This window comes from Hemiscyllium ocellatum, chromosome 21, assembly GCF_020745735.1.
Source record: "Hemiscyllium ocellatum isolate sHemOce1 chromosome 21, sHemOce1.pat.X.cur, whole genome shotgun sequence".
Taxonomy (NCBI): domain Eukaryota; kingdom Metazoa; phylum Chordata; class Chondrichthyes; order Orectolobiformes; family Hemiscylliidae; genus Hemiscyllium; species Hemiscyllium ocellatum.
The window spans coordinates 55,939,263-55,962,327 of record NC_083421.1 but is presented as its reverse complement, the minus strand read 5'-3'; the positions used below and the strand labels follow the sequence as shown (position 1 = coordinate 55,962,327).

Here is a 23,065-nt window from a genome sequence, read left to right as displayed (position 1 = left end):
TTGGACTGTGGGAGGAAACTGGAGCACCCGGAAGAAACCCACGCAGACACAGAGAGAACGTGCAAACTCCATACAGTCAGTCACCTGAGGCTGGAATTGAACCCGGGTCTCTGGCGCTGTGAGGCAGCAGTACTAGCCACTGTGCCACTGTGCTTCCCATACCACTGCCAGCTCTCTTCCTGACAGTCTTGAAATTGTAATGATTTGGAGATGCCGGTATTGGACTGGGGTGTACAAAGTTAAAAGTCACACAACACCAGGTTATAGTCCAACAGGTTTAATTGGAAGCACTAGCTTTCGGAGCGACGCTCCTTCATCAGGTGATTAGTGTTTGATTCTTTGACCGTGACCATCCCAGCAATCTCACACATGAACTCTAGCTAGCACACCTTCTTCCATTAGCATATACAGACCAAGGTTGAATTAAAACAGAGATTGCTGGAGAAACTCGGTATCTGTGGAGAGAAAGCACCTGATGAAGGAGCGACTCTCCAAAAGTTAGTGCTTCCAATTAAACCTGTTGGACTATAACCTGGTGTTGTGTGATTTTTAACTTTGAAATTGTAAGCACTAGTTTGTCGTGCATATCTCTTTTTTAAGTATGTTCCTTTAAAACATCTTTGACACCTCATCAGGTGTGACATTCTAGGCTATCTCTCTCTCTCTCTCACTTTCTCTCTCTTTCCCCACACAATTTACATCTGCAGTCATTTCTGTAGCTGTGTTTCCCCTTTCACATGTTGTAATGTAAAGGTCAGCATTTTCAAAAGTGTTCCGGGCTTATGGTCTGTGTGCACAACACTGTGCTACTCTGTGCTTTATGCTGAATTAATTGACTTCATCCGATGCAGTTGTTGTAAGTGTCGGCATGCTCAGTGATTGTCAGATTTGCTCAATCATTGTACAGCACAGAAAGAGGTAACTCAGCCCATTGAATCTATGCCAACCCTTTGGGAGAACAATCAATCTCATTCCCTGTTCTTACCACATCCCTGCATTTCCTTCAACTTCAAGTATTTTCTATCTCACTTTCAAAGGCTGCTATTGAATCTGTTTCCAGTAGCTCATGAGAGCTTTCCAAATTCAAACAGTTCATTGCATAAAAATGTTTCTATTTATGTTGTCTCTGGCAGTTTTGCCAATCAACTCTTTCTCAATCCTACCATTATTGGAAACACTTTTTTTTTCTTTATTTACTTTAACCGCATCAACATTTAAGCACCTTTTATTAAATCTCCTTTTATCTCAAAGGTTAAAAAAAACCTTTCCCTCCATTCCCTCTGTGTAACTATATTCTCAGATTTCTGGAGCCACTCAATAAGTTAGAATGACACACATTTTAAATATTAAACAAAGTTGGGAAATGCAACCAGGTCGTTACAAGAGCCCCCTATCCTTCCTAAAATGTTGGTGACCCAGGTACATGAGGATCCAGAAGTTTAGAATTTGCATTTTTTCTTGGGTGTGGGATTAATCAGTGGAAGTCAGTGAAAACAGGGCTAAAATCTAAATGGAGAAAGTGAGGTCTGCAGCTGCTGGAGATCAGAGCTGAAAATGTGTTGCTGGAAAAGCACAGCAGGTCAGGCAGCATCCAAGGAACAGGAAACTCAACGTTTCGGGCATAAGCCCTTCATCAGGAAGGCAGGAAACTCGACGTTTCGGGCATAAGCCCTTCATCAGGATTCCTGATGAAGGGCTTATGCCCAAAACGTCGAGTTTCCTGTTCCTTGGATGCTGCCTGACCTGCTGCGCTTTAACCAGCAACACATTTTCAGCTAAAATCTAAATGGAGCCTATTATGGAATAGGATTTTGAGAGAGATGTAAATCATTTTATTTTACAAAAGTTCTTAAATCCACAGTGCATTGTCTACACAAGAGATTAATTAGTACTGTATCCAGTTTCACAGCAATCAAACCTCAAAGGGAAATATTGCAACAATATACCCCATGGCTTTGTAAAATAAGCTAATGATGTTTTACTGTATGGTATAAACAGAATGCGTGTTGTTGCTAGTGAGTTCCGGTATCTGCTGAAGAGTTATTTTGGAGTCAGATGATGCAAGAGCTGTAATTTCACTGGCTCCACGCTGCTGTCTCTCAACGGAATAAAAACAGAAAGAGAAATCAGGTACATTCAAATTGAAACTTTAGAAAGGATAATCACTTTCATCTCGCATCACCTCCCTACTTTCCTAGTTCACTGTCACTGACATAGAAACCTGCATTTGCCAGTTCACAGAAACTTCGAAATGTTTAGAAGTTAGAATCCCTACAGTGTGGAAACAGGCCCTTCAGCCCCTCCGAAGAGTAGAAAATGTGTTGCTGGAATGCTGGAAAAGCGCAGCAGGTCAGGCAGCATCCAAGGAACAGGAAATTCGATGTTTCGGGCATAAGCCCTTCATCCTGATGAAGGGCTTATGCCCGAAACGTCGAATTTCCCGTTCCTTGGATGCTGCCTGACCTGCTGTGCTTTTCCAGCAACACATTTTCAGCTCTGATCTCCAGCATCTGCAGACCTCACTTTCTCCCCTTCGAAGAGTAACCTGCCCAAACTCATTCTGCTACCTTATTATCCTAAATTTACCCCTAACTAATGCGCCCAACATACACATCTCTGAACACCATGGGCATTTTAGCATGGCCAGTTCACCCGACCTGCATATCTTTGGATTGTGCAAGGAAACCGGACCCGGAGGAAACCCACGCAGACACGTGGAGAAAGTGCAAACTCCACATACACAGTCACCTGAGGCTGGAATGAAACCTGGGTCCCTGGTGCTCTGAGTCAGCAGTGCTAACCACTGAGCCACCGTGCTGCCCCATGAGTTTGCCCCATTCAAGTTTGGTTGGCCATTCAATCTGATCATCATTGATTATCCCACTCAGGAACCTGGGGTTCCTGCTTTCTCCCTTTGATCTCCTTAACCTAAGAACTAAGATCTAATTGAGGTATGTAAGATGCTATAGGAGATTGACAACACAGTAGTAGAAAATATGTTTTTCTCATGCGGAGCACTGTATAACGAGAGGTCTTAGGTTTAGATAAGGGCTGGCAGATTTAAAACTGAGATGAGGAGAAGTTTTTTTTTCGAATTCATTACACAGAGTGCAACGGATGCTGGGACATCGAGTAAGTTTAGGAAGGAGATAGACTCCAGAGTTTTAAATAGCAATGGGTTGAAAGGTTGTGGGGAGCAACAAGAGAGTGAAGTTGAGACTGAGATGACATCAGCCACAATCAGGTCAAGTGGCAGAGCGGGCTTGGAGGATTGAATGTCCCATTTCACATCAGCTCTGCTGAAGATTTATCTCACTTAAAACATGAGCTGGCTTTGTCTCCACGGATGCTGCCTGACCCACTGTGATCTCCAGCACTTTTTATTATAAGTACAGATTCCAGCATCTGTGGTAATTTGCTCTTACTCCTGCTCCTAACTTGTATGTTCTTATGTTTATATCCTTACATCTTGAAAACATTCAGTATTTTTGGCCTCGACCACTTTCTATGGCAGAGAATTCCACAGGCTCCCCACTCTCTCTGGGCGAATGACGTGGAGATGCCAATGTTGGACTGGGATGGACAAAGTTAAAAAATCACACAACACCAGGTTATAGTCCAACAGGTTTATTTGGAAGCACTAGCTTTCAGAGCGCTGCTCCTTCATCAGGTAGCTGTGGTGCAGGATCATAAGATACAGAATGTATAGCAAAAGATTACAGTGTCGTGCAACTGAGATGATATATTGAACAAACCCAGATTGCTGTCATTTTCCTAATCTCAGTCTGAAATGGCCCACCCAGTATCCTTATATCTGATGAGGGGCTTTTGCCCGAAACTTCGGTTTTCCTGCTTCTCAGATGCTGCCTGACCTGCTGTGCTTTTCCAGCACCACTCTGATCTATAACCTGGTTTCCAGCATCTGCAGTCCTCACTTTTGCCTAGTTGATTCCATCCTTAAACTGTGACCCACCCCCGGTTCAGGCCTCCCCTGGTCATCCTTCCTGCCTTTCCCGGAAATGTCGATTGTCCTGCACCTCGGATGCTACCTGACCTGCTGTGCTTTTCCAGCACCACTCTAATCCACACTTTACCCTGTGTCTAGTCCTGTTAGAGTTTTATAGGTTTCTCAGAGGTTTGTTCCTGACCCTCCTAAAGAAACATGTGAACTGGCTGTGGGTTTTGTTTTGGTTAAAAAATGTAAGCAGATACAGGGCGTTTCCAGTATCATTCCTGCCAGATGCAGTCTGCAGGAACATTCCCCACCCACCCCCAGCCAATCTGAAAACACAAGAAGTGGCCCAGTGCAAATGGACTGGGGGGGTGGGCTGTAGCTGTTGCTCTCAACCCCAGGCACAACAAATGCTCAGGCAACCACTGCTGCCTGAAGAGTAACAGTGCAAGCATTGCTCAGCTCTTTTGTGTTTTATTGTATTGGTAGGTGGGGGTGTGGACAGAGACAGAGGGGGTGGAGCGAGTGTCCTGGAAGGGAGGAGGAAGGGTTTCTGCAGTCCTCCAGCTTTCCAATCCTGCTTCAACCCAGCCTTGGTGAGCTATGCCCTGCCCCCCTCTCCTCCGCAGCTAGAGAGAGAGAGATATATATAGACTCGGGCGGTGTATTAGGGCCAGCCAGTTCCATCTGAAGTGCAGCTTGACCCAGACCAGGAGACGTGTTTCCATTTAAAAGGCGCTCTTTGGTAAATATTCATCTCATTTTCTTTTCTTGCGGCCGAAGGCAAGCAGAGGCTTCAGTAGACTTTGCCAGAACATTTAACTGCTGGGTTATTAAAAGGCAGGCGGCTTGTTGAGCAGACGCTTTAAAGCAATATGGACCTGTCACCTTTCACCGACGGGAAGCAGCCGGGTGACCTTGCCTCTTGTCTTCAGGCGTTTATTCCACAGCCTTTTCATCGGGTGCGGCTTTCCAGCTCCTCTCCCTGCACTGTTGTGGCTTAAAGGACGGTTCGACAAAGCTTCTCATTCATGGCAGTGTTCACATTCCGTGCTGTTAAAGTGCCTTTCAGTGCCTGCTGCTCGCGTCTGATGAGGGTTAGACAAATGTCACTCAATGCTAGAAGACTGGCTTCAGTCAGGGAATATAGCTGGATATTGTCTCTGTCACCTACAGGCCCCAATGTTTTATATATATATATATATATATATATCACACACACACACACACACAAGTGGAGTTCTCTTTTATTCGCTATGCAGTTTTTCTGATCCATCTCTTGTTTTGTGGAGATGTATATTTCAGATTAAATCAGGGTTTTTTAGCATGAGTCCCAGATCAGAAAGGTTATGCATTAGGAAAGTACTTTTCAATAGATATAGATGCAGTCTCACTTTTTGAGAAAACGGTTTAACTTAGAGTCACAGAGATATACTACATGTAAACTGCCCTTTTGGTTTGACCCGTCCAACCAGATATCCTGAATTAACCTAGTCCCACTTGGCCCATATCCCTCTAAACCCTTCCTATTCATATACCCACCCAGATGCCTTTTTAATGTTGGAACTATACCAGCCTCCACCACTTCCTCTGGCGGCTCATTCCATACTTGTTTAACTTGCTCACCTGTTCCTAATACCAGGTCCGCCAATTTCTCCTTATAGGATATCTCCTCAGTCATTTCAGAGTTTTCTCTTTATCCTTCCTCTTTATCCAGGTCAATGATGATTCACTACCTGTACTTTGAGATGTATAGTCCTTTGGATACAGAGATATCCCCTTTCTTCATGCGCACCCAATTCCACACCTCCCTGCCCATTTCCATTTCCCATTGCCCACATGCCATGTGCCTTAATCCATCCGCATATGCCCACAATACTTGATCCTCTCCCTCTCTTGCTCCCTTCCTCCTCCTGCCCCAGTTTCATATCCCTACTCCAACACCCATCACCTTCCTGCACCTGCTGTCCCCACACCAACATCCCCAAAGAACAAAAGATGAATTTCATGAAAGGTTAGCACCTGAAAGGAAAAAAATGGCCGTTTCTTTTTACAACATCTTTTACTGATTTTCTGAAAGATTTTCTGCTGAGGGATAAATAGCAACAAGGCCTCCCACTGTGTATTCTTGTCGATTCATACCTTGCTCTATTGGCAGCCTGGACAGTATGACTGATTTTATTGTCAGGTATGTTTTACAGTAAGGATACAGTAAAAAGCTTTCATTTGTGGCCTTGATACGGCACCATTTAAAATAATTTAAGAAAACAGAAATATATAGTTTGAGGAGAATCCATCAGTCTTGAGCCAGCTCTTTACTCAGAGTAGTAGGAGCATGGAATGCACTGCCTGCAACGGTCGTAGACTCACCACCTTTTAAGGGCATTTAAATGGTCATTGGATAGGCATGTGGGCGAGAATGGAATTGTGTAGGTTAGATGGGCTTCAGGTCGGTGCAACATCGTGGCCTGAAGGGCCTGTACAGTGCTGAAATGTTCTATGTTCTATCACCATCAATGAGGTCTTCCCAGTATATATAAGTTTCCAGATTGGTCTTGAACCCACCACCTCCTGACCTGAGGGGTAGTGAGAGTGAGACTAATGACTGACACAAAAGGGCCTTAGCTAGCTGGTCCTTTAGAGGAATCCTACAACACTAAAGCAGTGAGAAACCTGCCAGCATTTAAACTTTGTGGAGATATCTGAGCTAAAACCTCGAAAGATGTAATCAGAGATTGAGAGGAAGAAGGAAGCTTTATCTTGTTGCACACGCTACATTCTGTATCAAAAACAAGATCTTTGTAAAGTTCACAGTTTTTTACTTCTGTTTTCCTATGCTGCTGCCTAAGGTTCACGGTTACTTGGTTCAAGCCATGGCAGCTCTTGAACTGTCTGTGAGGTTACACTGTGACAGTGAGGTTTCAGTCTGTCGCACATAGAACATAGAAAAATACAGCGCAGTACAGGCCCTTCGGCCCTCGATGTTGCGCCGATCCAAGCCCACCTAACCTACACTAGCCCACTTTCCTCCATATGCCTATCCAATGCCCGTTTAAATGCCCATAAAGAGGGAGAATCCACCACTGCTACTGGCAGGGCATTCCATGAACTCACGACTCGCTGAGTAAAGAATCTACCCCTAACATCAGTCCTATATCTACCACCCCTTAATTTAAAGCTATGCCCCCTCGTAATAGCTGACTCCATACGTGGAAAAAACTGAGCACAGCTCTCAGTTTTTTCGCTGCACCATTGGGGGATGCAACTTCAGTTGCCAGAGTCCTAATTTCAGGAATTCCTTCCTCAAACTGCTGTCTTCTCCTTTTACCATAAAAACATTTAATAATGGGAGCAGCAATAGACCATCAGATCCTTGGAGCCGGCTCCACCATTCGATATGATCACGGCTGATCATCCAACTCTGTGCCCTGTTCCTGTCTTGTTCCCAGACCCTCTATGAACTACATCTAACTCCTTCTTGAAAACATTCAAGTGCTTTCTATGGCACAGCATTTAAGATACTCCTTATAACCCAATATTTTGACCAAGTGCTTTGGTCAGCTGTTCTTAGAATCATAGGATTTGCCTTTTCAGAAGGAGGCCATTTGACCCATCTTGTCTGTACCAGTTTCTGAAAGAACCGTCCAGCTAGTCCCACTCTCCACCCCTGGCTCCGTAGCCGTCTAACCATTTTCTATCGCCATGGGGATGTTTTATTCTGCCAAAGGTGCTATATAAATACAGGTGTTTTATTGTTGTTGTGGAGGTCATCAAAGCGGAACCCAATGCCTATTCGCCAATAGGAGTCCAGGCAAAACGTTTTGAAATGAGAAATCTGACTAATCCCTATCTGCCATCAGCTGGAGTTCTAGCTCAGTGTCAGGGGTCCTGCTTCAAAGTTAAAGTGTTGTGGGTTCAAGTCCCACTTTGGGAAAGTGGGCCCAGGTTTTTGGGGTGACCCTTCAGGGGAGTGCTGTATTGTTGCAAATGCCATTGTTGAAACGAGGTGTCCAATCTCTCATCTGAGTATGCACGATTCCTGATGAAGGGCTCTGGCCCGAAACGTCGAATTTCCTGTTCCTTGGATGCTGCCTAACCTGCTGTGCTTTAACCAGCAACACATTTTCAGCTCTGATCTCCAGCATCTGCAGACCTCACTTTTTACTGCACGATTCAGTACTAATGTTTAAAAAAGGGCAGGGCAGTTCTCCCCAGTGCCTGCCCGATATTTATTCCCTCAAGTAACACATAAAACATATTATCTCACTGGTGGGAAACCGCCTGTGCACAATTTGGTTCTCACTTTGCAACAGCAACCACAATTTAAAATCGCATCACGACCAGGTAAACATTTTGGAGTGACCTTTGTCTCTGAAAGACACTATGGAGATGCAAGTTTTTGTTGTAATCTCTCTTCGTGCTGAAGGAGTTTGTCTGCTGATGCCACCCTAGCTGAGGTCGCTTAGCTCCAATCGTTTCAGTTGACCAACATTTTTTGGGAATGTGGTACGTCCTCTGCTTCTTGGCATTCTGACAATGTGCAGGAATGAGGTTGAGTTTGTCAAACACCCAACAATTCAAACTCCACTATTTGCCCTGGTAGGGTTTGAACCCATAGCTCCCCAGTATCTGGGCCTCTGGGTTAGCAGTCCACTGCTATTGCCACTTGGCCATCACTTCCACTCAGGACTTGCTGCCAGAAACGTCTTCTCCTCATTTCCATCTTAAATGTAACTTTGAAATAGATTATGCTTCTGCTCCACAAGACTACAGCTCCTGGATATCCACCCTATCGTGAACCCCCGCCCTCACCCCTACCCCAAGGATCCTAATTGCTTCATCAGTTTGCAGTTAGTGAAAGTGTGTGGCACATGTACATCGGTTCAGATGCCAGCGTATGAGAAACCCCTTTACTGGAGGATTGTGAGGTTGTGACGTGAATTTAATGATTGATGCAGCAACGTTTAAGAATGGGTTAGATAGGCAGCTGGTAGCAAAAGGGATATAGAGTGAGCACATGGGATTAGGAATGCTGCTGTTGTGAAAGATAAACATTACCATCTTTTTTTTATCTATTCTAACTATTTATTCCATCCATATATGAAGAGAACCGGGAAAAGCTACAATTTCATTTATTTACTTGAAGAAAACAAATCTAGAACATATTATTAATGAAACATTAAAGGAATCTTACATTTAATACCTTCTCTCAACAGCATCATTTGGTTACAATATGCACAGGGAATACTTTGCCATTGTACAAAAAGTAACCATTCAGTAGAAGAATTAAAGAACATGGTTACCGGATATTCAGTTACATTGTGTCATCTGGCGTGCTATAACTATTAACACTGTGTTAGCTCAAATCAGCTCATTTGGCATAAAGTGGGGATTGAATGATGGTCTGGTTTCAATGTCTGCTGCTGTGGCAATGAGCAGCAGGAATGGGTCACTTGGACCTTTCAGCCTGTTCCTTGTTGATCATGGCTAACCCCATATCTAAACACCCAATTCTAGCTCTCCCCCCATACCACTCGATGCCTCTAGTATCGAAAGGTTTCAGTCTCTTTTTTTTATCTGAATGTATTCAATGGCCTCCCAAGTGCAGAATTCCACAGATTGACTGACTACCCTTTAAGTAAAGAAATGTTTTCATCATCTCTGTCAGAAATGGCTGGCCCTGCATCGTGAGACACCTGATACCACTGACTCTACACTCCTCCCCAACTCCCCCCACTCTCCAATCAGGAGATCCCCCCCCCCCCCCCGCATCTTTGAATACATTCAAAGAGATTCACTCTCATCCTTCTAAGCAGGTGGCATGGTGGCTCAGCGGTCCCAGGTTCGATTCCAGCCTTGGGTGACTGTCTGTGTGGAGTTTGCACGTTCTCCCTGTGTCTGTGTGGGTTTCCTCTGGGTGCTCCGGTTTCCTCCCACAGTCACAAAGATGTGCAGGTCAGGTGAATTGGCCATGCTAAATTGCCCATAGTGTTAGGTGTATCATTCAGAGGGAAATAGGACTGGGTGGGTTACTCTTGGGAGGGTCGGTGTGGATTGGTTGGGCCGAAGGGCTAGTTTCCACACTGAGGGGAATCTAATCTAAACTCCAATGAATACAGGTCCAGTCGAACTGCTCCATCTTCATAAGGCAGTCCTGCCATCTCTGATATCAGCCTAGTGACTACCACCGTACTCCCTCTACAGTAAGGATATCCTCTGTTAGATTGGAACAGTCTTTGTGCTGCTGGCATTGATGGTGAGCTGCCCACAATTACTTTAACACATTCCTTACCAGGGCCCCGCCCAATGCCGCCATCTCATTAACTAGAGAAAGTGTTGGTGACTTGTATCAGAAAGAGGTTAAATTGTACTGGATTAGAGCAAGTGGTTTGCTATGGCCACGTGTCCCTTGTGGGTCGAGGCTTATCATTCATCCCACAAGGGTGAAAGCTTTCGATAAAAAATCCTGGAGGCTGTGAGAATGCCAAGTGTAACGTGAACGTGAGTCTTGGCACGTATCTGTTTCACCGAATCATAGGAAATCAAATGCAGTTGGAGATGTAGCTGAAAATATCGTACCAGGTTCTACTGCCCGCTCCCAGTCAGACAAATATGGTAACCCTATAAAGGTGATATATGGGTCTCAGCTGGAAAGGTATGACATTTTAGTGTCGGCCAGACAAGTTTATTCTGAATCACTTGCAAATTGATATTCCAGCCCCACCCCCAGCTTTCAGTGCAGATTACACCAGCACGGACCAGGGGAATGGGGAGGGGGGCCTGTTTGAAGCTGAGGTTCTGATTTCACTCTCCCAAGATGCTTTGCAGAGGCTGCAACGCTGCCTAAAGGTGGCAGAGGATAAAGGGTCAAGGTCAGGAACTGCAGCTGGGCTATTGCAGGGTGGGAGATTGACCAGTATGTAATAGAACCAGTGCAGGTGCGATGGGCCAAATGGCCTCCTTGTGCACTGTAACAATCCTGTGATATTCCTGCAGGCCGTTAGCAAGGTTGCTGATGATTTTGGGGAGCAGGAGTAGGCCTCTCAGCCTGTTGATCATGTTCCATCAGTCAACAAGATGACACCTGATCTTCTATCTCTAATTCACCTTCCCAGACAATTCCCATCATCCTCCATTCTCTAACTGGCCACAAATCTATTGATTGATCTTGATCAAGCTCACTGACTGAACATCCACGAGCTGAGGATGTCAAAGAATCACAGCTGTCATAGAGTCATAGAGTAGTATAGCACAGAAACAGATCTTTTGGTCCATTTTGTCCATGCCCACCATTTGGCTTAACTAAATCCAGTCCCATTTGCCAGCATCTGGCCCATATCCCTCTAAACTCTTCCTATTCATATACCCATCCTGATGTCTCGAGGAATTAACTGTATGTGAAAAAATTGCCCCTTGGGTCCCTTTTAAATCTTTTCACTTCTCACCTTCAACCTACACCCTGTAGTTCTGGACTCCCCTACCCCAGGGAAATGACCCAGTCTATTTATCCTATCCCATGCCCCTCACGATTTTGAAAACCTCTATAACATCACCCCCTCAGCCTCCAATGCTCCAGGGAAAATAGCCCCAGTCTATTCAGCCTCTCCCACAGAGGGACCACGTTTCTCCTTGTCTCAGGCCTAAATGGTTGACCCTTCGCCCTAAGACAATGATGTAGCCAAGGGAACCAACCCCTCAGCCTCTGTTAAACCATCAAAGGATTTTTGGCATTCCCTTTTGTTTTTGAAAGATTCACATTTAGAATCTGAATTGATGAGTGTGTACTTTGCATTGTCGCACGGACTGGCTGTGGGTTATAAATGGTACATTCAGGTGCACGTCAGGTTTGGCGCAGGGAGCATTAATGGGTTTTTTTTTGTCGTTTTCTTCTTAATTTTAGAAACTGGAGGCTCTCCCTCCAGATCGTGTGGGTACTTCTTATTTCACCGGTTGGTCACTTGGCTGTTTATTGAGACTAGGGAGAGTGGTGCTGGAAAAGCGCAGCAGGTCAGGCGGCATCCGAGGAGCAGGAGAATCGACATTTTGAGCAGGAGCCTTCCTGATGAAGGGTTCTTGCCTCAAACATCAATTCTCCTGCTCCTCGGATGCTGCCTGACCTGCTGCGCTTTTCCAGCATCCCACACTCAACTCTGACCTCCAGCAGCTGCAGTCCTCACTTCCTCCCTGTTTATTGAGACTGTTAGTCTCCTCTGTCAAGCTCTCTGATGATCCCGCCGATGCGTTAATGTATGAAGACCATGTCATGACGTGAGCGAAGCAGATGTGATGTGAAATTATTTGAGAGTCCGGTTCCCCAGATCGAAGATTGTGCCCTGGAAATAAATCACTTCATCCCACCACCATCACCACCCCCCCCACCCCAAAAAAACTAGACATTACCCTCCACTTTGAAAGAGCCGAAGAGGTCGCTGCACAATGGGAAGTGGTTCAGGAATTATTTTGGCCTGCCCGAAAGGCAACTTTCCAAAGTGGTGGAGGAATGTGAAAGGAGGTGGTGGTGGTGGGGACTGCAGAGTCAGCAGATCTCTCCAGGGGACGAGTTTGGAAAGTGAGACCTGGAACTTGAAGGCAAACCTGATCGGGCCAGCTGTCTGACTCCAGCATTTAAAGAGCAGTTTTGAGAACTGTAACATGTGGCATCTTGAGGGAGGCACCTGCTGCTGGTAACCTTTATGTGAGCACGCAGTGTCGCCTTAACTCCCGCACGGGAGTCTGGTGCTTTTTACATTGCCCGATTGATGCTTAAATCAATTAACTCTTAAGATGTCTAATTAATAAGTTTGCAGATGACACTAAAATTGGAGGGGTAGTGGACAGGGAAGAGGGTTACCTCCGATTACAATGGGGTCATGGTCACATGGGCCAATGGGCTGAGGAGTGGCAGCTGGAGTTTAATTTACATAAATGTAAGGTGCTACATTTTGGGAAAGCAAATCTTAGCAGGACGTATACACTTAATGGTAAGGTCCTGGGGAGTGTTGCTGATCAAAGAGACCTTGGAGTGCAGGTTCATAGCTCTTTGAAAGTGGAGTCGCAGGTAGATAGGATAGTGAAGGCGGTGTTTGATATGCTTTCCTTTATTGGTCAGAGTATTGAGTACAGAGGTTGGGAGGTCATGGTGCGGCTGTACAGGACATAGGTTAGGCCACTGTTGGAATATTGCGTGCATTTCTGGTCTCCTTCCTATCAGAAAAATGTTGTAAAATGTGAAAGGGTTCAGAAAAGATTTACAAGGATGTTGCCAGGGTTGGAGGATTTGAGCTATAGGTAGAGACTGAACAGGCTGGGGCTGTTTTCCCTGGAACGTCAGAGGCTGCGGGGTGACCTTATAGAGGTTTACAAAATCATGAGGGGCATGGATAGAGTAAATAAGCAAAGTCTTTTCCCTGGGGTCGGGGAGTCCAGAACTAGGCAGCATAGGTTTAGGGTGAGAGGGGAAAGATATAAAAGAGACCTAGGGGGCAACTTTTTCAGACAGTGGGTGGTATGTGTATGGAATGAGCTGCCAGAGGAAGTGGTGTAACATTGCAACATTTAAAAGGCATCTGGACAGGTATATGAATAGGAAGGGTTTGGAGGGATATGGGCCGGGTGCTGGCAGGTGGGATTAGATTGGGTTGGGATATCTGGTCGGCATGGACGGGTTGGACCGAATGGTCTGTTTCCATGCTGTACATCTCTGACTCTAAGACTCTATAACTCAAAATAACCATAGAGTCAAATGTGTGCTCTGTCGAATAGATGTAGTTAACACACAGGCTTTCAGATTTAAAATATTCGGTTAACAATAAAACTGGGGAAACCGTGTTAAACCTATTACCTCTGGAAATTCTCTTGACTCTAAGCAAGTCGATGTTGAAATGAATACAAAGTGTTGGAGAAACTTTGGCAACATTTCTGGAGAGAGAAACAGAGTCAAAGTTTCGACTCTGTTATGATCTTCTTCAGAATTGTTGTGTTGTGTTTTTATTTCCGATTTCTGGTATTGTGTTGATGTTGTGTTGATGTTGAAATGGCCAGGGAAGGACACAGCTTCCTGATTCTAATTGTGCTCAACAGAGAGAAGTGGTTCACTCAGCACTCCGCTTTTAAAATGTAATTATCAACACTGAAGCAGTATTCCTAATTGAAGGTGTTCATCGCTATTGTTATTACTGGGGTTCACTCAAATGCAACATTGATTAGATGCCCATTTTAAAAAAAGGTATTTAGTGACTTGAGGACAGATAGTAATACAAGCTCTGACAATGATGGGTGATGGATATCTATATTCCCCTCAATGAACTTCTAAAAGTAATGATTCTCTGCATCAGATGCTGAAGGAGGGTTCTCTGAGAACGTTAGAACAGGAGGAGGCCATTCAATCCCTCCAGTCTGCTCCAGCATTTAACACGATCATGACTGATCTCCTCTCCTGTCTCAACTCCACTTTCCTGCCTGCTCCCCAAAGCCCTTCAACCCGTTATTAAAAATCTGTTTACCTCCTCCTTTAAATTTATTCAATTCCACTGCACTCTCAGGCAGTGAATTCCATAAATTCATGACTCTGAGAGAATTAATTTCTCCTCATCTCTGTTTTAAATCTGCCATTCTGGGTCACTCCAGATGAGGAGACATTCTCTCTGTCTACTTTGCCAGTCTGCTTTAGTGTCTTAGACCTCCTCTCATTTCCCTAAACTCCAGAGAGTAGGGGGCTAAAGTGCTCAATCTCTGCCCATAAGACAAACATCTCTGTCTAAGCAATCTAGCTTTGAGGAGTTAGTCAGGAGCAAATGGTCACAGACATATGTGTTGCTGTACAATGACTGAGTATAGCAAATCCAGCTTTGGTTGTGTGGGGTTGTGGAAATTTCCCTCTTTTTTTGACAATTTCTTTCTGCAATCCCATTTTCTGTTTCCAATCAGCTTATTACACTGGTGTACAGGGACTACATGAGTCACATTCTAGGGATCAAGGTGGACGCAGTTCACGGTTTGTGTGGACTTTCCAGGGAGTCCCCAAAATGAAGTCGGTGCTGCAATGACACAGGTTAGACACACAGGAAAGGCTGTGCAGTGCTGATGTGCCAGCCATTATCTCAGCAGAATGGCCGAGGTCTGGGGTATGAGGTCAGCCGGTTAGGACTGAGGTGAGGAGGAATGTCCACACCCAGAGAGTGGGAGCCGTGTGGAATTCTCTGCCACAAGAAAAGCAGCTGAGGCCAAAGCATAGAGATGGGTATGGGATGATCAGCCATGGTTATAATGAATGATAGAACAGGCTGAAAGGGCTGAATGGCCAACTCTTGCTCCCGTTTTCTTTTTGTGTGTGTGTGAGGGAGAAAGATCTGTCCACCTACAGCATGACCAGACACAGTTAAAAGTACGAGGTTAGTGAAAGGTTACACTGAATGGATGCAACAGGAATGAGCAGAGAGGTGCCAAGTGGTGAGGAATTGCTGACCCTGTATGGTTATCACAGTTTAGGTTACTTACAGTATGGAAACAGGCCCTTCGGCCCAACAAGTCCACACTGCCCAGCCGAAGTGCAACCCACCCAGACCCCTACATTTACCCCTTTACCTAAGCTAGGGGCAATTTAGCATGGCCAATTCACCTGACCCACACATCTTTGGACTGTGGGAGGAAACCGGAGGAAACCCACGCAGACACAGGGAGAATGTGCAAACTCCACACAGACAGTCGCTTGAGGCGGGAATTGAGCCCGGGTCTCTGGCGCTGTGAGGCAGCAGTGCTAACCACTGTGCCACCCATAATATTAGACAATATGCCCTGTATGTTACCTTAATAGAGTTGATGAACTTGTCATAGAGAAATGTGCACAATATGTACAGTACTGTCACTTAGCTTGTTGGGGGAAGGAATTTATGATCATTTGAAAAGGGATCCTTTCAACCAACAAGCTTAAAAACCACCTCTGTTCATGAGGTACGATCACCCCCCATTGTACACCCAGGTTTAATTCCCCAAACCAGAAGAGATCAGTTTAAAACAAGACAGGTGGGACTCTTGTGGTGCAGTGGTAGTGTCTCTACCTCTGAGCCAGGATGTACAGGTTCAAGTCCCATCTGCTCCACATCTGAGCAGATTGGCTAAAAAATTATTATAAATGAGGTAGGTATCTTCTGCCCATCAAAACATTAAACCTGATGAAATAAAGGGTGGAGGAAAGGGACTTTTTTTAAATGGGAGTGTTGCGGTTGCGTGGATTTTATTTTAAAAACCTACTTCCTCAAGTGCAGCAGTGTGGCAGCCTGCACATGCTCAGTAAGCTCTCGGCCTGGTAGCAGTGCGGTCTTCCTTCAGATTCTCCTACCCTTGACAGCACAAAGTGTGCCTGGGGCAGCTGATTGCTGAAGCTGCTTAAGGTGTACCTGCCCTTCTCAATGACTTCGAGCAGAGTTTGTGAATGTCTCGACTTGCACCAATTGCATGTGCTAGCACACACTCTCAAATGGCAGGTTTACATAGAACATAGAACATAGAAGGATACAGCGCAGTACAGGCCCTTCGGCCCTCGATGTTGCGCCGACCGAATCCTACCTAACCTATACTAGCCCAATAACTTCCAAATGCCTATCCAATGCCCGCTTAAATGACCATAAAGAAGGAGAGTTCACCACTGATACGGGCAGGGCATTCCATGAACTCACAACCCGCTGTGTGAAGAATCTACCCCTACCATCTGTCCTATACCTACCACCCCTTAATTTAAAGCTATGTCCCCTAGTAACACCTGACTCCATTAGCTGTAAAAGGTTCTTAGTATCTACCCTATCTAAACCCCTAATCATCTTATACACTTCTATCAGATCTCCCCTAAACCTTCTCTTCTCCAATGAGAACAGCCCCAAGTGCCTCAGCCTTTCCTCATAAGATTTTCCTACCATTCCAGGCAACATCCTGGTAAACCTCCTCTGCACTCGTTCTAAAGCTTCCACATCCTTCCTATAGTATGGCGACCAAAACTGCACACAATACTCCAGATGAGGCCGCACCAGAGTCTTATACAACTGCAACATGACCTCAGGACTCCGGAACTCAATTCCTCTGCCAATAAAGCCCAGTACTCCATATGCCTTCCTCACAGCACTATTTACCTGGGTGGCAACTTTCAGAGATCTGTGTACATGGACACCAAGATCCCTCTGCTCATCCACACTACCAAGTAGCCTACCATTAGCCCAGTAATCCATCATCTTGTTATTCCTACCAAAGTGAACGACTTCGCACTTAGCTACATTGAATTCCATTTGCCACATTTCCGCCCAGCTCTGCAACTTATCTATATCCCGCTGTAACCTACCACTTCCTTCCTCACTATCCACAACTCCACCGACTTTTGTGTCATCCGCAAACTTGCTTACCCAGCTTTCAAGTCCTTCCTCTAGATCATTTATAAAGATAACAAAAAGCAATGGTCCCAAAACCATTTGTGCAGGAATTCTGAAAAGATTAGCTTCCAAAGGGAGGAGTGAATTAAAATCTTGTTTGTTTTGTTTTGTTTTGTTTCCTTTTTCTGTTTTTAGACGGAAGATTCATCACCCGCAGAGGACATTGCAATGGCAGGTAATGACTCCATCTCTGAAAGAATCGTGTTTGGACAGACCAGGACTGAAATGTTACTCATGGAAAAGCAACGGAGCGTGTTAGAGCTGTGTCTGTGCAACTTTAATTTCGGATCGTGCTCCTTTTGATCACCTGAGGCTGCTTTTAAGAATAACTTTGATCCCATTACAACGAATGACCCACTCTCCTCTGTGTCCTATTGCTGCAAGTTATAGTCCCACTTCAGACGCTGGCTGCAGCTCCCTCACACTCTGCTCAGTGATGGCCCCTGGTCCTGTCTGTCTGTCTGTCTGTAGATGCTGAGGCCTGCAGTCTATCTGTGAGGGGGGAGGGATGGTGGAGATCCCATTGATCCAGAACCTGTCACCAACTGAGACCTCTACTTGTGCACTTCCCTTCTCACTGAGGCTCAGGCCAGGACCTGCAGAGTGAACACAGACTACAAGGGGGCATAGATGTTGATGATGGGCGGAATTTGATGATACCCAGCCAGTCACCCTCGCTCAGCCCAATAGGAATACTTAGAAAATATCTACACACCAACAGACATGCACATTTGTGCACACACACACACACACGCACGCGCATGCAAACGTGCGCACAATGCATTCAAAGGCACGTGCACACACATTCACACACGTATTCACAAGCACGGGCACACACACGCATTCACAGGCATGTGCGCACACGTGCACACATACACACATGCATTCTCAGGCACATGCACGCACTCGCATGCATTCACAGGCACGGGCATGCACACGCGTTCACAGGCACGTGCGCACACATACACGCACACACATCCACAGGCACGTGCACACATATACATGCATTCACAGGCACGTGCACACACACATGCATTCACAGGCACGCGCACACACACACGCATTCACAGGCACGCGCACACACACATGCATTCACAGGCACGCGCACACACACACGCATTCACAGGCACGTGCACGCACACATGCATTCACAGCCACGTGCGCACACATGCGCACGCACATTCACATGCACGCACACACAAACATGCATTCACAGGCACGTGCGCGCACATGCATTCACAGGCACACACACATGCATTCACAGGCACGCGCACACACACGTGCGTGCACTCATGCATTCAAAGGCACGTGCATACACATTCACAACGCATTCACAAGCACGTGCGCACGAACACACATGCATTCTCAGGCACGTGCACGCACACACATGCATTCACAGGCACGTGCATGCACACATTCGTTCACAGGCACGTGGGCACACGCACGCGCACATGCACGCACATGCATTCACAGGCACGTGCACGCACATGCATTCACAGGCACGTGCACGCACATGCATTCACAGGCACGTGCACGCACACACATGCATTCACAGGCACGTGCACGCACACACATGCATTCACAGGCACGCACACATGCATTCACAGGCACGTGCACGCACACACATGCATTCACAGGCACGCGCGTGCACACATGCATTCACAGGCACGCACACACATGCATTAATGTGTACGCACACACGCATTCACAGGCACACACGCATTCACGTGCACACGCATTCGCAGGCACGCGCACGCACGCATTCGCAGGCACATACACACACGCATTCATGTGCACACGCATTTGCAGGCACGCGCACGCACATGCATTCACAGGCACGCGTGCATGCACATGCATTCACAGGCACGTGTGCACACACTTGCGTTCACAGGCACGTGCACGCACACACACATTCACTGGCACGTGCACGCGCACACATGCATTCACGGCATGTGCAGGCACGCGCACACACACGTGCATTCATGGCACGTGCATGCACGCGCGCGCACATGCATTCACAGGCACGCGCGCGCACATGCATGTGCACGCATATGCATTCACAGGCATGCACATGCACACACATGCATTCACGGGCAGCTGCACGCACACGCACGCACACATGCATTCACAGACACGTGCACGCACACACGCATTCACACGCACACGTACACGCATTCACGGGCATGCGCACGTACACACGTTCACAGGCAGGTGCGCGCATGCACACATGCATTCACAGGCAGGTGCGCGCAAGCACACGCATTCACAGGCAGATGCACGCACACACACGCATTCACAGGCAGGTGCACGCACACGCGCACATGCATTCACAGGCACGTGCGCGCACACTCGCACATGCATTCACAGGCACGTGCACACAAGCACATGCATTCACAGGAGCGCGCACACACATGCATTCACAGGCAAAGCACACGCACACACTTGCGTTCACAGGCACGTGCACACACACTCGTGCACACACGCGTTCACAGACGCGCTCACACACGCATTCACAGGCACGCGCACACACACATGCATTCACAGGCACATGCATGCACAAGTACACACATTTGCATTCACAGGCACATGCACACACACACAGGCATATGCATTCACAGGCACATGCGTGCATGTGTACATACATACGTGCATTCACAGGCACATGCATGCACACGCACGCATTCACAGGCAGATGCACACACACATTCACGTGCGCGCACACACATGCATTGACAGGCGCGTGCACACACACGTGCGCACGCACACACGCATTCGCAGGCATGTGCGCGCACGCACATGCATTCGCCGGCACGTGCACGCACATGCATTCGCCGGCACGTGCACGCACATGCATTCGCCGGCACGTGCACGTACACACGCATTCACAGGCGCATGCGCATTCACAGGCACGTGCACGCGCACATGCACTCACAGGCACATGCACGTGCATTCATAGGCACGTGCATGCGTACATACGTATGCACATTCACAGACACGTGCACACACAGGAATGTCCACTGAAACACACAAAGGCAAAAACACATCATGCATGCTCAGATACTCAGAGAGAAAGCAAAGAGGGAAATCTGATGGGGATGTATGCCCCATTTGGCAGGCTGCCTGACCAAATGTCCCCAGAGGGTCATAGAGATGTAGAACACAGAACCAGACCCTTTGGTCCAACTCGTCTATCCTCAATTAACCTAGTCCCATTTGCCAGCACCTGGCCCATATCCCTCCAAACCCTTCCTATTCATGTACCCATCTTGATGCCTCTTAAATGTTGTAATTGTACTAGCTTCCACGACTTCCTCTGGCAGCTCATTCCATACACACACCACTCTATGTGAACAAGTTGTCCGTTAGGTCCCTTTTTACACCTTTTCTCCTCTCATGTTCAACCTATGCTCTCTAGTTCTGGACTCCCCCACCCCCTACTTACCCTATCCATGCACCTCATTATTTTGTAAACCTATAAAGCCACCCCTCAGTCTCCGACACTCCAGGAAAACAGCCCCACTCTATTCAACCTTTTCCTATAGCTCAAACCCTCCCAACCCTGGCAACATCCTGGTAAATCTTTTCTGAACTCTTCCAAGTTTAACAAGTGGGCGGCACGGTGGCACAGTGGTTAGCACTGCTGCCTCACAGCGCCTGTAGACCCGGGTTCAATTCCCGACTCAGGCGACTGACTGTGTGGAGTTTGCACGTTCTCCCCGTGTCTGCGTGGGTTTCCTCCGGGTGCTCCGGTTTCCTCCCACAGTCACAAAGATGTGCGGGTCAGGTGAATTGGCCATGCTAAATTGCCCGTAGTGTTAGGTAAGGGGTAAATGTAGGGGTATGGGTGGGTTGCGCTTCGGCGGGTTGGTGTGGACTTGTTGGGCTGAAGGGCCTGTTTCCACACTGTAAGTCTAATCTAAAAAAACAATATCTCTTCTGTAGCAGTGGAAGAGAGAGTGTTGGACAGGGGTGGACAAAGTTAAAAATCACATACTCCAGGTGATAGTCCAACAGGTTTATTTGAAAGTACAAGCTTCCTACCTGACGAAGGGACAACGCTCTGAAAGCTTGTGATTGAAAATAAACCTGTTGGACAGTAACCTGGTGTTGTGTGATTTTTAACTCTTCCCTGTAGCAGGGAGACCAGAATTGACTGCAGTACAATCAGTTCTGGTATAACATGACAGTTCAGATCCAGGAAAATCGTGCAGTAACCACACTGTCTAAACTAATGGGGCCAAATCACATAATAGCCAATAAGAAAAGTTCATGTTCTGCAAATAATGGTCCAAATTCTTCAATTGTGTTAAAGCTAATTTGCATTGAAGAAACACACGTTTATAGCAGAACGGACTGTATTCCAAATGTGACCTAATCAATGTGCTTGACTGCCGCAGAATGACCTCCCAACTCCTATACTCAATGCACTGCCCAATAAAGGCATGTGTGGCAAATGGACTCTTCACTACCTTGTCTACCTGTGACTCCATTTCCAAGGAAGTATGACCCTGCACACCAAAGTCTCTGTTCAGCAACCCAGAACCTTACTATTAAGTGTACAAGTCCTGCCCTAATTTGCCTTGCCAAAATGCAATACCTCTCATTAATCTAGATCAAACTCCATCTGCCACTTCTCGGCTCATCTGATCAAGGTATCCTCTTTGCTGTACGTTACACCACTAATTTTATTTTCAGCTGCAAACTTACTGACCATCCCTTCTGAATTCACATCCAAATCTTTTAAATAGGTGACAAGAAGCAGTGACCCAGCACTGATCCTTGTGGCACTCCACTGGTCACAGGCCTCCAGTCTGAAAAACAACCCTCCACCACCACCCTCTGTCTTCTACCTTTGAGCCAGTTCTGTATCCAAATGGCTAGTTCTCCCTGTAATCCATGAGATCTAACCTTGCTCATCAGTCTCCCATGGGGGAACCTTGTCGAGTGTCCACCACTCTGCACTCAATCTTCTTCGTCACTTCTTCAAAAAACTGTCAAGTTTGTGAGACATGGTTTCCCACACTCAAAGCCATGCTGACTATCCCAAATCAGTCCTTGCCTTTCCAAATACATGTAAATCCTGTCTCTTAGTATCCCTCCAACAACTTGCCCACCACCGAGGTCAGGCTCACTGATCTATAGTTCCCTGGCTTGTCCTTACCACCCTTCTTAAACAGTGGCACCACATTTGCCAACCTCCAGTCTTCCAGCAACTCACCTGCGACTATCATTGCTGGGCAAGAGGCCCAGCAATCACTTCTCTAGCTTCCCACAGAGTTCTAGGGTACACCTGATCAGGTCCTAGGGATTTGTCCACCTTTTATGTTTTAAGATGTCCAGCACCACCTCCTCTGTAATATGGACACTTTTACGGATATCACTACTTATTTCTCCACATTCTCTATCTTCTATATCCTTCTCCATAGTAAACACTGGTGCAAAATACTCCCCCACCTCCTACATTTCCACACATAGGCAGCCTTTCTGATCTTTAGGGAGCCTATTTTCTCCCTAGTTGCTCTTATTTATTTTTAATGTATTTGTAGAAATCCTTTGGATTCTCCTTAACCCTATTGCCAAAGCTATCTCATGCCCCCTTTCTGCCCTCCTGATTTCTCTTGAGTATACTGCTACTACCTATATACTCTATTAGGGATTCACTCGATCCCTACTGTCTGTTCCTGCCATGTGTTCCCTT

General features: G+C 46.5%; 1 protein-coding gene across 4 annotated transcripts in view; it reads left to right on the top strand.

Annotated features, from left to right (window-relative positions):
* The window catches only part of LOC132825896 (adenylate kinase isoenzyme 1-like), a 165,317-nt gene that overhangs the window by 101,474 nt on the left and 40,778 nt on the right, over nt 1-23,065 (top strand). For 3 of the 4 annotated variants that reach the window (XM_060841510.1, XM_060841512.1, XM_060841511.1), the window contains one exon: nt 17,503-17,542. In XM_060841510.1, coding sequence (XP_060697493.1) covers nt 17,503-17,542 — 40 coding nt within the window. Of the gene's footprint in view, nt 1-4,558; nt 4,698-17,502; nt 17,543-23,065 lie in introns of those variants that run through there. The other variant, XM_060841514.1, reaches the window with a different exon arrangement.